Source organism: Myotis daubentonii, chromosome 17 (assembly GCF_963259705.1).
Source record: "Myotis daubentonii chromosome 17, mMyoDau2.1, whole genome shotgun sequence".
Taxonomy (NCBI): domain Eukaryota; kingdom Metazoa; phylum Chordata; class Mammalia; order Chiroptera; family Vespertilionidae; genus Myotis; species Myotis daubentonii.
Window position 1 is genome coordinate 31,775,192 of NC_081856.1, and position 13,950 is coordinate 31,789,141.

Sequence of the window (13,950 nt, forward strand, 5' to 3'; positions counted from 1 at the left end):
CTGTTCTAGCAACCCTCCGCTGCCTTTGCTGGATCATTTTTGCTCTGATAAGGTAAATGCCCGTAGGGGAGGGTTTTTATTTGGCTCAGAGTTATTTATTGTACATTGCCCTCAGAGGCTATGGTACTATGTCTAGATATTTAATAATGCTCGGGAGAAAAACAAAAAAGTACTTTTTTCTTTTACTGGTGGCTCTTGCCCTTGTTCAGATGCAGACTTTATTAGTAGAAAGCTTCCCGTTTGATTTCCAGCTAAACTAAGAATTTTCTGGACCTGACACTGTCTTGCTATCTTAGACAGTGGTGACATAATTTCCTTCAAGTGGCTGCTTTGGCTATGTAGTTGCTAAGGTTATTTATTATATTGGTAAAACACTGACTGAAGTGTTCCAAAACAGATAGTTTCCTTTATGAAATTACTGTTCCCCCCCCCCCCCATTTATTCTCTTAACAGAAATATGAATAGATTCCTATATATAGCTTCTCTTCAAAGCCCTTTAGGCGTGATATTAGTAATTGTTTTATGGTGGGTGGAGGCTAACAACAGATACATATAGTGAAATTAAATGGACAGAGTCAGTAATCAATCAATATGCATTTGTTTGAATGTGTTTTTTTTTTAAGCAACCATTTTAGAACAAAAGCTCAATTATTTATCAGTTTTCAGTTATCCCAGATAGAAGCTTGTACAACAGAACAATATAGGATTCTTTGTCATAAAACAAGTGCGATAAACCCAAAGGACCCGAGAGCCCGGTGTCTTCTCCAGTGTCTGGGATGGGCAGAACTGTGGTTGAAGTGCCACTTTTCATTGCATGATTGTGCCACAGGCCCAGAAAGTCTTCACAGGGGAAGGAGAAGGAAACTGGATGGTGAAGGAGTGCTAGGTGAAACAGCCAGGTTTCGAGACTAATTTGGCACTAAAGAATACGCCGTTTAACTGCGAACATAGCCATAGTAATTCTCCAGTTCGTCTCTTTAAGGAGGTCATATTTTTCTTTACTGCTTTACAAACCCACTCGGCACACCTGTATTTAAAGCTTTGGGCTAAGAACCTTTTTCAGCAGGGTTACAATTTGATGAATTTAAGTATATAGTTATATAAAAATTTTGAATTTACTATGTGAAAGCTTTTGCTTATATAATTTATGTCTTCACCTTTTCCCAAGCTTCCTTACTGAGCATACAAAACACATTTAGCCCTTCTGTGCTTTAACATTACCAGTGGCCTGTGATGTTTGCTTATCCAAAGCGTCAGCTCTAATGGCCAAGAAAAGGTTCCCAATTCTCCATAGCTGCCAAGATCTTCTAGACAAATACTTCATGATAGTGTTTATCTTCTGTATTTTGTGTGAAATAAGGAGAGAGGCCTTTTGCTCTTCATGTTACATTATTTTAAGAGTAAATTGGTATTCCTGTTGGGAGAGAAAACTTGAAGCAGAGCTTATATCAATGGACTGTTAAATTGACCCAAATTGATAATACTACTTTAAAAACTTTGTTCATCTCAAATTTTAATTTATAACATTAATCAGACCAGTTGCCATAAATTTTTTTTCTAAGAAACCGCATCAGAAATTATTCTTAAGCATCTCCTTAAACATTTTGCTTGATCTTGCTTTTCACAACTCATACGTGGATACCAATTCATTGATTTACCTGGTAAATTTGCCTGTGTTGTGAATAAAACATACTACAGTTCCTTTCATTTAAAAAATTCTAATTTTATTAGATGAAAGTTCTAGTAATAGCTATTTTATAACAGCTTTTATTAATTTTTTTAAAAATGTGTTACATAAGCCTTGAGCTTTTCACACATGAAAAAAATGATTGTTTTTAGTTGCTTTTAAAAAAAAAGTAAACGAAGGGTGGGCATCATACTTTAAAGATAAATTGATACTCTAGCCAGAGCCGACTTATCACTGCATGTCTTGGTTGACATCTGTTTAAGTTATCTGTGTTCAGTTCTTTGTTTCCTTGGCAATAAAAGAAAAGGCTATTTTATTGGAACTCCTAACAATAACTCCCTGTTTTAGAATTCTAGTTGAACTAGTACTGAAAAGATCCCCATAAAATTGCCCTTGGTAATGGACCTGTGATTTCCTGGTATCTGTGAAATAGTTATATAATACACTTAATTCCTTTTGCCTTACAAAGACTATTGTGTAGATTTTTTAGACTTTTTTGTTTGTTTGTGTTCTTTTACTATAATTGCATTTACCTATAATACATAATGATAGTACTTTAAAGACAGTTTTTGGTGGAGAGGAAGGGTTTATTCTAGTAATACCTTTCTCATTGCTACAGTGTAGTCAGCCTCCAAGATTTAAGCTCTAGAAACAAATCTTTCTCTGCATCTGACAGTAACTTGCCTTCATGGTTTTTCTCCATTGTCAATGTGCACCCCCATTCTCACCTCCCCAGTTACCTGCTCATAGGATTGATGGTGAACTTTCTCTTTTAATGGTTCCACTTACAGACATAAATGACTTATTTAACAGCTCTAACTGTGTAGTTAACTGTGGCATTTCTTGCATTTAATATCGTTTGGGGGCCCTCAATTCTTCTAAAATGAGATTAAATGCAAGAAATGCTGTAATTAACTTAGGCCAGCCCCAGCCCTGCCTCTCCTGCCTTCTCAGTATCCGAATTTTTTCTTCTGCCCTCCTTTCTCAGATATCTTCAGTTTCTCTGGGCTGTTTCTTTTCTACTATGTTTATTGACTTGTTTTTCCCAATTTTAGAAATTTTTGAAAATGTTCAACTCTTCAGAAAAATAATACAGTGAACACTCATATCCCTTTACCTAGATTCACCAGTTGTGTATCTTGCCACATTTGCACTGGCTCTCTATCTACTACATACATTAAAAATGTGTATTCCCCCCCATACCCCAACCATTTGAAAGAAAATTACAGACATGGACTCTTAACCCCTAAAGACTTGAAGTGCATCTCTTAAGAATAAGGACATTTAAACTTGTTTAAGTCTGTCTCATTTTAAAATTGAAGTTACAAAAAGAACATCTTTTGAATGCATGCCATTATTATCCATTTCCTTTCACCTTTTGCTTCATTTTCTTTTTTTTTTATAGTCAAATTTTTTAATAGAATTTTCTACATGTTGTGTGTTTTCTCATTTCCCACTTATCTTCAACACTTAGTGCTCCATCTATTCTGTGTTGTTGGAGCTCTCACTAAAGTCCCAGAAGATGCTTTTATCACTATAACCCTTTCTTCCTGAAATAGTTTCTTTGGAGTCTGAAACCTCAGCTCCTTATTCCCCATAGTGAGCCCTCTTCTGCCCATCCCTGAATATCCGTGTTCCTTGGGTCTGTCTTCCCCGTGTGCACTCCTGGAGTGACTTCATCTGACTCCCACATCTCTGCCTTCGGCCAGGACCTCATTATTTCTGCTCCTCATTCCTCTCACAGTCTCCTAATATCCTGCTTTTAACCTTTCCCTTTTTCATTGGCGTGATCTTGCTAAATGCAAATTATATGTTCCTCTTACTCCTTTGCTTAAACTTTTTTCCCTCCAATTAAGGATTAGAGTGTAACCCTTAGTATTTAACAGTGCTGGCGAAGTTAGTATGTGCTTGCTTCTAAGAGTCTCTGTGCTGTGACTGTGTCTGCCTTAGTTTCATTGCTCTTTATTTCCTCTGATCTTGCCCTTTTCCTGCTCTCCTGGTGTATGAATTATTGTAGTTCCTCAAGTGCATTGTGCTTTTTCATGGGAGTCTCTGAACATGCTGCCTGTGCCTAGTATCTGCAGTGACCCCTCCTGCCTTCCTTATTTGTCTCCAACTCCCATTTCCAACTCCTCTTCAAAATCTCAAAATTCAGCAGTCACATAATTCAGAAAGTCTCATCTGATCTACCAAACTATCTTTTATGCTTCTGTTCTGTTATAGCAGTTATCACCACTGTGTTATATTTATCTTTTTGCCTTCCTCTCGCTAGAATGTGTTGAATGCAACAGTGGCATACAGAGTGTAACCCTTCGTATTTAACAGTGCTGGCAAAGTTAGTATGTACTTGATAACGTGTTGGAAGGATACGTGGGAGATAACACAATATTGTTAAATTTTATCCCTGAAGTTACTTGGAAAACAGTGTGACTATATAATGAAATGGACCAGAACATTTGATTAGCTATGGGGAAACAAAGTTGAAAGTGATTCACAAAATTACAATGAAATAAGATAAATAGGAAATAAAGCTTTAATTTGAAAAAAAAGCACTTGATTCCTAGACAGGTTAATTCACTTGGCCAAGGTTATGTAGGTAGTGCCAGACCTGGGTTTAAACGGCAAATTGATTTACACACACACATACCCCAGCAGACATACCAGTTCTATGCTCTTCTATTTAAGAAAGAGCCAAAAACTTTCTAATTTTCTTCAAGTTATAGATGGAATCCATATAGAATTCATATTTTAACTGGATTTACTTTGATTCATTCCCAGTATTTCCAGTCTCTGTCTTCCTCAGCTTTCCCCTTCTCTGGATGCTGAAACCAACCATGCAGTTGCTTAAAGCAGGAAACTGGGAGTCCGCCTTGATTCTTGATTCCCTGCTCAGTTCTGCCCACTTTTCTCCATGCTCACTGCCCCACCCTAGGCCAAGCCAGCTCTGTTTGTCTCTGTACTACCACAGGAGAGGTGGCGTGTGTAGTTTTAAAAGTAGAGATAAAATTCACATAGAATAAAACCCACCATATTAGCCATTTTAAAAAGTACAATTCATTGGTTTTTAATGTACTCACAGTGTTGTGCAACCATCACCACTAATTCCAGAACATTTTCATCACCCTGAACAGACACCCTTACTCCCTAAGCAGTCACTCCTCCTTCCCCATCCCCTGGCCACACTGATTACTTTCTGTCTGTATGGATTGCCTATTCTGGACGTTTCATATAAACGGAACCATTATAGTAAGTGGCCTTTTATATCTGGCTTCTCTCTTGGTGTAATGTTTTTCAGTTTCACTCATGTTCAGTACTGCATTCTTTTTATGACTCAGTAGTATTCTGTTGTACAAATAAAGCACAGTTTATCCATTCATCCTTTGATAGACATTTGGGGTTTTTCCACTTTTTGGTTGTTATGAATAATGCACCTATTAACATGCATGTACAAGTTTTGGTGTGAGCATGTTTTCAGTTCTCTGGAGAATATATCGAGGTGTGGAATTGCTGGGTCATCTATTAACTCTATGTTTAACTTTCTGAGGAACCATCAAACTGTTTTCCACAGCAGCTGCACCATTTTTTTTATTCTTACCACAATGTATGAGTGTTCCAGTTTCTCTACATCGTTGCCAGGGTCCACAATAGACTCTTAACTGGTTCCCTGGTTCCTACAGTCCAGTCTCTTCTCTGCATGGCAGGCAGAGTGGTCTTCTTTCTTTCTTCCTTTCCTGTCCTGTCCTGTCCAAAATTTTACAGGAGGAAGAGAGAAAGAGAAACTTCGATCAGTTGCCTCCCACAGCCAGGCTATGTGCCTGACCAGGAATTAACCCGCCACCTTTTGGTGTAAGGGGCGATGCTCCAACCAGCTGAGCCACAACAGTCAGGGCCAGAGTGGTAATTTTAAAATTTAAGGCAAAACACGTCACAGACATGTAGAACTCCAGGGCACCATTCATCTGAAGGTGAAGAGTCTCATTCACACTGTTAATTAATGGGCCCTGTGTGGTGCAGCTGATGACTTCCCATATGTGCTTGTCTGAGTTCTCTACCCTATCCCTGTGCTCCAGCCATGCCCGTCCTCTTCTTTTTATCTGTCTAGTTCTCTTCCATGTCAGGCCTTCAGCTCGGTGCTTTCTTCCACCTTCATTCTTCCTTGCCTGGCTGATTCCTCTAATCCTTGCTTTCACCCTGTCATCTCCTTAGAGTGATATTCTGGCCGTACTACTTAAAGTGTCTCTCTACTTCCCCCTTTCTTTCTCCTCATCCCCCATCAATTAATAAGCTCAGTGAATACAGAGACCATGAATGTCTCATTCACTGTTGTCTCCCTGTATGCTAACACTGAAATGGGACATAATTGGTCTTCAATGAATGAATGAGTGCTGTTTGTCAGCTAGTTGCTTTATAGTACACACATGTAGTAGCAGGCCTTCCCATGGCAGGAGGTAGTTGCAGGCAGAAATCAGTATGATGGTCGCCATCCTAGCTGGGACATCAGTGACGCACATAAAGTGACGTGCATTAGTATCATGTTATAAGAAGGTTTTGGTAAATGAGATGCAGTAGAAATGTTTGGAGAAGGAAAGAAGTATAAGTGACTACATTACAGATTCTAGGAAGGGCAAGAGGAAAGGAGCCCCCTTTCTTGCTTCACTTGGCTTTACAGAATCAATGCTGCTGCTGCTGCTGCTAATTTAGAACCTACTAGATAGAGATGTTGTGTGCCAGAAGCCTTAGTCTGTTTGCATGGTTCTTCCTTCCTATGGCTGCCGATTTAAATGTTCTGGAGCACAGTTTGGGGAAGGGGATGCTAAGGAAAGGGGCTCAGGAGTACTGAAACTTGGTTGTAAAGAAAGTATTCATTGGTAATATCCTGCCAGGTGTGTTGAACAGTTCCTAACCTGACATGCGAATGCTCTGACAGTAGGAAGCTGAGCTATTTCAGATATGGAAGGTTGAATACCAACCTGACTCAGATTCTTTCCTCTACCCTTGCTTTCAAGTATACTGGGCTCCTATTCTTTTAGCAAATGGCAGGTAGGTTTAATATCTCAGAACTCTTCAGAGCAGTGGCAGAACCATAACTTGAAAACATGACATGTCATTATATTTACTTTACGTTTCAGCAATCATTTGGGAAAGACTCTACAGTTGCTGATGGACAGAGTGGATGAAATGAGCCAAGATATAGTTAAATATAATACATACATGAGGAACACGAGTAAACAGCAGCAACAGAAACACCAGGTTGGTATTACAGAAAAATTTGACAAACAGAATTCATTTCTAAGTACGATGCTTCAAGAGTCATCTTCAAAATGACCTAAATTAACTCTGATAAAGCATTGAGATATAAAGCGAGTAGCTCTATATCATATCTAAAAAGATTATTCTTTATGTAGTATGTTCCTAATATGTTATTTACAAGTTGTACTTAAAAATACCTGTCTTAGAGAGCCAGTGTATAAGCTCAATGTGTAATGCCAAGGTTATGCAAATAAGAGTTACATTTATTGAGAAAATCAGAGGCAAAGAGATTCTAGAGTGTCACAGCTCATTTCTTTACTAACTATAATTGGTTTGGTAGTGGCTCATTGCAGCATAGTTAGCAATCTTCAGTTCATTTAAAAAGCTGAGCTATTGTGATTAAGAGCAAGCAATTTTGATAGGAAATAATAGACCAACTGCTGTGAAATAGATGGTATAATATAGATAAAAACCCTAGAATTACCTGAAGACTCTCATATACACATATACTGCTATGACCATTTAACCTTTTCTTTATTAGCGTTGCTAAAGGCCACATGATTTTCACAGTTCCTGGAATGTTGTTTTGGGGCTATATTGCTCTGCAATGTTTTTAATATTTGATTCATAGATAAGTGGATTCCAGAATGTTTATATGGGAAAGTGTTTGTATATAACTATTTTGTGTTCATTAAAATGCACTTTAAACTAGATGTTAATAGTAGAATTCTAAGATTAAGTGGTTCTGAGAGAGTTGTATTAAAAATATTTTTATGTCAGTGTTCATTTATTTAGTGAAATTTAAATTCTTTGTTTCTGCCATACTTAGAATTGTAAACACGCATATAAATCTATAAAGTATTTTAGCTGAAAAAAATGGTGGTGAAGATGATGATGGTGAAAATATCTGATAAACTGAGGGGGGAAAAAACTCAACCTGGGTTGTCAAATTGAAAAATCTGTCACCTATGAGACTATTGATTCTGAAAACCAATCTTACAAATATTTTTCAGATTTCTAATCTGTCTTAAATTTTTGTGTTTGATGTTTATTCTTATTGACTATTCATAACCCCTACTAAGTATAGGAATCTTTGCAAAGCAAGTTACTTCTCTACTTTAGGAGAGCTGTCATTTCTCTTGGTTTTGTAGGACTCCAAGAACGTAAAATTTTAAGACACTGTGTGGGATGTTATTTTCCCCTGCTTTTGTAAGCAATCTACAACCATGAGCTCTTGATTGTGATAAGTTTGTAGGTGATTTATACCTTTATTTATATCCCCACCTTCTCTCCAGAGAATCATAGGAATCCAGAGTTTGAAAGTTTTGGAAGCATTATCTGAGCTAATATTCATTCTTAGCTATAGACGTAAAGCACAGGTTTATCTGTTGTTAATACTAATAGTAATTACTAGTATAATAATAGTGATGATGCTAAAATAATCTATATCCTATTTAATAATAAACATGGTAATTAACCGTAACTTCGCTGCCCTTCCCATTGGCTAATCAGCGAGATATGCAGATTAACTGCCAACCAAGATGGCGGCCGGCAGCCAGGCAGCTGAAGCGAACAGGAGGCTTGCTTGCTCCAGTGATGGAGGAAGCCAAGGTTCCCCGCCTGCCGCTGCCGGCCTCTGAGCTTGCACTCTAAGCAACTATGTTGCAATTATAGAAGTTAAACAGTCCCCAGAAACCTGCTTTCAGCCGTCGGAGCTGGAGTGAGTAGGACCGAAACAGTGTTACAATTATAGAACCCAAACAAACCCTAGATTCCTGCTTTCAGCAGCCGAGGTCTCAGAGCTGGAGCCGAGCCTCAGAGCTAAAGCCGACTCTCAGCTCCAGTGACAGCCATAGAAGGTAAATAAATCCCAGAATAAAAAAAAAAAAAAAAAAGGAGAGGTTGGGAGCTTCAGTCACCTGCCAGCCTGAAAACGGCCCTCAGCCCCTCACCCAGACTGTCCAGGAACCCCAGTGGGGACCCCCACCCTGAAGGGGGTGTTATCAGCTGCAAACAGCCGTCATCCCCTCACTCAGACTGGCCAGGCACCCCAGTGGGGACCCCCGCCCTGAAGGGGGTGTGACCAACTGCAAATAGCCATCAGCCCCTCACCCAGGCTGGCCAGGCACCCAAGAAGGACCCCTACCCTGATCCGGGACACCCTTCAGGGCAAACCAGCCAGTCCCCACCCATGCACCAGGCCTCTATCCTATATAGTAAAAGGGTAATATGAAAACTGACCCTAACAGCAGAAAGACTGGGAATGACTGGTCACTATGACACATACTGACCACCAGGGGGCAGACTCTCAATGCAGGAGCTGCCCTCTGGTGGTCAGGTTGCTCTCACATGGGAGGAGCTCTGCTCAGCCACAAGCCAGGCTGATGGTTGCCAGTACAGCGGTGGTGGTGGGAGCCTCTCCTGCCTCCTCAGCAGCGCTAAGGATGTCCGACTGCAGCATAGGTCTGCTCCCCGCTGGCAAGTGGACATCCCCCGAGGGCTGCCGGATGTCTGATTGCCATCTTAGGCCCAATCCCCCCCGGGGAGCGGGCCTAAGCCAGCAGGTGGTCATCCCCTGAGGGGTCCCAGACTGTGAGAGGGCACAGGCCGGGCTGAGGGGGGGGACCCCCCCAGCCAGTGCACAAATTTTTGTGCACCGGGCCTCTAGTGTATATATATAAAAGCCTAAGCGACTGTCCGACTGTCTGACCAATAGCTATGATGCACAATGACCACCAGTGGGCAGATGCTCTACACAGGAGCTGCCAAGCTGTGGTGATGGCAGCTGCGGTTCTCGGGTGATGTACCTGGAACCAGAGAGGAGGGAACCCGATTCTGGGGTGCGTCACCCAAGAACTGCCCTCTTGCAATCTGGGACCCCATGGGGGATGTCGGAGAGCTGGTTTTGGCCTGATCCCCACAGGCCAGCCCAAGGTACCTCTAGTATAATAACATTATCATCAGTATTGTTGTTTTGGTCAGTAGGGATAAAGTTGAAAGAATTCCCAATGTGGTAGTTCCATTTCTTAGTTACTAAGATTAAGATGACTCGTACTTACAATGCTGTCATTTACCCCATTGTCATAAATGGTCATGTTTCTCCCTTTGATGCACTAACTAATCCTGAGCTGCTTTGCCTTGTAAGCCTCCTGTTTCTCACATAATCGGTTGTGTTTTTCCAAATCGTTAGTCATAGACTCTTAAAGCTCAGAGTGACTGGAATTTACAGCAAAGGAATTTTCTTCTAAGATTGCAATATTTAGTCTCTTAGAAGCAAGAGTTACCAAGAATTAACCCTGATAAACCAGATTGGAATTCAGAGCTGTGGTCACACTGAGGGAGGTCTTTCTTTCTCCTCTGGTAGAGAAAAATAACCAAGTCCTTTACCCTCTGAACTTTAGTATCAGCAGCGTCGCCAGCAGGAGAACATGCAGCGCCAGAGTCGAGGAGAACCCCCACTTCCTGAGGAGGATCTGTCCAAACTCTTCAAACCACCACAGCCCCCAGCCAGGATGGATTCTTTGCTCATTGCAGGTACTGTCAGCCAGCGCAAATGTGGCCGTTTTCTCTGTTCTTTAGAAAGTAGGCGGCAGAAATTTGAAAAAACAGAATGTACATCATAAAAGCTAGTGCATTTAACATGGTTGAATGACGAATTTGAGTCTAGTACCTGCAATTTCTGAAATTAAAGAATGTGTCAGTCTTTTATTTTCCAGGTCCTTTCAGTGCTTCACTGTGTTTCTCCGAACATTTTTGAGATGGCATTATAAACTCTCTAAAATGGGAAGGTTTTATTTGTGTTATCTTCATGGGAAGTAAGAAAACCTTTTTACAGTCTCGTAATGTAGCAGATCCTTTAGCTGGAGCCTTTTGCTTTTCCTGTTGGAGCACAGCACTGAGCCCAAGTCTGTGTGGGAGTTTGAATTGAATTGAGTTTTCTGACTCAACAGCAGAGTGTTTCCCTTACTTAGACTTTAATTGTAGCAACATGAATGCAATTCTGGATGGACTTGCTCTGGGGTTACTTAACATTTAACACCTCCTTTAAGTGGTAGAGTTTTTATTTTCTACTCTAGGACTTGATTTAGAATATTTAACATTCATGATCGTACTAGCTATAAATAACTTACTTCTATATAAACATTAAATACTGTTCGATTCAATACCTTATTTCTATATACACGTTAAATACTGTTAGAGGCATTTATTGGAGTAAAAATCCTACGCAAAGAAAAGCTGATCTTGCCTTAACCGGTTTGGCTCAGTGGATAGAGCGTCAGCCTGCGGACTCAAGGGTCCCAGGTTTGATTCCGATCAAGGGCATGTACCTTGGTTGTGGGCACATCCCCAGTAGGGAGTGTGCAGGAGACAGCTGATCGATGTTTCTCTCTCATCGATGTTTCTAACTCTCTATCCCTCTCCCTTCCTCTCTGTAAAAAATCAATAAAATATACTTTAAAAAAAAAAAGAAAAGCTGATCTTTTACAATTCCCATTGATACATTTATATTGATCTATTTTTAGGGTGGAGGAAAATCTAAATTCTATAAAGCTTTCTTGTACCGACATAAATTAAATTTGGGAAACTGAGACACATTCCTTACTTAAGGTCCAGTGCAAGCAGAATTGTATTTCTCATACTTTCAGAAAATATGTAATTATTGCAGCAGTTTAGATCATTAGTTTTATGACTTAAAAGCAGTGTGTGTCCTTTCTTCATGGGGATTCTGTCTGCTCTGCTCTGTGGTGGTTTTGGGGGCGGAGGAGTGCTCAGTGTTTCCAGAGCACAGACTGGAAACCACTGTACTTGCTCAGGCCTGGGTCAGCTGGGTGGCATAGTTTGCTGTTCTTTCCACCTGCTACCAAGACCAGTGCTGTTTTCTACCTTGTACAGTGTTGGTTTCAGCTACATAGTCAGCACATTTTGATTGACAGCTAATATGTTCTTAACTACTGATGATCTTTTTGAAAGTTGTAATTTTTCTTCTCTATGTAACCAAGAGCAGAAGATAGCTTAAGATTCTCAATCTGTGGGTCATGACTTGGGGGTCCAACAACCCTTTCACAGGGGTCGCCTAAGACCATCGGAAAACACATATATAATTACATATTGTTTTTGTGATTAATCACTATGCTTTAATTATGTTCAATTTGTAACAATGAAATTGGGGGTCACCACAACATGAGGAACTGTATTAAAGGGTCGAGGCATTAGGAAGGTTGAGAACCACTGCTTAAGAACTTCTAACCTTTATTATCTCTATGGAAAAATAGAATTGATTCTTATATCCTCTTAACCCAAAACAAAATACTGGTGGTTCTGTGCTGTGTTGATCTTCTTGTTTGAGTTCCAGATCATTTTATAATTTGAGGAACATTACAATTCTTTCTCTCACTTTCCCAAATGCACAGGCCAGATTAACACTTACTGCCAGAACATCAAGGAATTCACTGCCCAGAACTTAGGCAAACTCTTCATGGCCCAGGCTCTCCAAGAATACAACAGCTAAGAAAAGGAAGTTTCCAGAAAAGGAGTTGATGTGGACTCTTGAGATCACAATGGCGCAGCTCTTGGAAGAAATATATTTGTATCTTGAAAAGTCTTCTAGTCAATAATAAAATATTGATTAAACAATCTTGAGTGCTTGCTCATTTGGATTGAGACATATTAGTTGCTTATTTTTGTCTTCCTTCTACCTGTTTATTTCCAAAATATAAAAATCTTCACCAGAAACTTCACCAGGCTCTGACCTCCATCCATCACTTTGGCTACCCCTGAGCTGCCACTTCTCAACCACACAGTCCAATACTGCTTGTCCCAACTCCTGACCCAGAGGCCTGGAACCCAGTGTGAATCCTAGCACTTCATCGCTCAAGCCCCTGGAATCCCAGGCTCCATGTCTTCGCCCCATCGGCCTCCCCCCAACCCCACTGCAGGCCTGGAATCGCTCAGGGAGCTTCCCAGAGGTCCACCTTTTTGTTTCCTCAGGTGATGGTTGGCCAGTCCTCATGCCCATAGACCACTGGGCACAGGTATTTGAAAGAAATCACTTTACCAAAGGACTGTATTTTGTATGACAACAAAATTCTTTCTGCGTGTATTTTTAAATTTAGAACTTCATATTTATCCTTTTCATACCATGATATAAATTCTGCTAAAAGCAGGTTTTGGGGAAGGAAGGAAGATTTGGGAAGACAGTAGTACATTGGAGAAAAACTACTTTATTAATTTTGAGTTTGAAAGGTCATCAAAGATCCTGCTGTTTGTGTAATTCCACAGTCAGACTTACCTGCTGGTGGCGGTGTGCCTGTGCTACTTGTGATTTTCACCTTGGAGATGTAGATGCTGGAAGATCATAAGAAGGAGTGGACAAAGGGTAAGAAGGTGAGAATTCTCTTTTTCAACAACATTGTTTTGGAAGCACCGAGGGGCTCTGGGATCAGGCAGCCTGATCAATGTCTGGCTCTTTTCCCTTTAGTGTGTCCTTAGACCAGTTGCTTAGCCTTGCTTGGGTGAAGCACACAGCACAGAGGTGGTATTTAGCAGCCACTCGAGGCTATTTGGGCTATGGGGTTATTAGCAGGTTTTTGCTTTAAAAAAGCTCAGGTCCTTGATCACTGTAGAAACCAAACATTTGCTCACATGTGATTTCTTATTTGAATCAACACCCGTTTGAGCATTACTGTTAGGCAGAGGGGTATTATCGATCAACAAAACTGGCCATGGTCCCTGCCCTTGTGGACTCTATACTCTATTGGTTAACTTCCCTGCATTCTAATCGCCTGGACTTGGAATACATACTATTGAGTTGAACAAAGCACCCTTCAAGTAACAGCAAAATGAAGAAAAATCAGTTCAAACATAAGCTTAATTACTCTTTTCCTCCTGGTGTACGATTAATTTAACAAAATTCAATTATGTTTTTTAAAGGTGTGATTTAAAAAAAATATTTTTGTGTGTAAATTCCATATGACTGTTTAGATTCCCATAACTCAGTAATACGTGAGTACATG

At 40.2% G+C, this 13,950-nt stretch overlaps 1 protein-coding gene across 2 annotated transcripts in view; it reads left to right on the forward strand.

The window, feature by feature from the left end:
• Window positions 1–12,571, forward strand: part of EIF3H (eukaryotic translation initiation factor 3 subunit H) — an 84,166-nt gene extending 71,595 nt beyond the window's left edge. For both annotated transcript variants that reach the window (XM_059671867.1, XM_059671865.1), the window contains 3 exons: window positions 6,817–6,937; window positions 10,339–10,471; window positions 12,349–12,571. In XM_059671867.1, the coding sequence (XP_059527850.1) occupies window positions 6,817–6,937; window positions 10,339–10,471; window positions 12,349–12,446 (352 nt within the window). In that variant the 3' untranslated portion in view covers window positions 12,447–12,571. The remainder of the gene's footprint in view (window positions 1–6,816; window positions 6,938–10,338; window positions 10,472–12,348) is intronic.
• The last annotated feature ends 1,379 nt before the right edge of the window (window positions 12,572–13,950 follow it).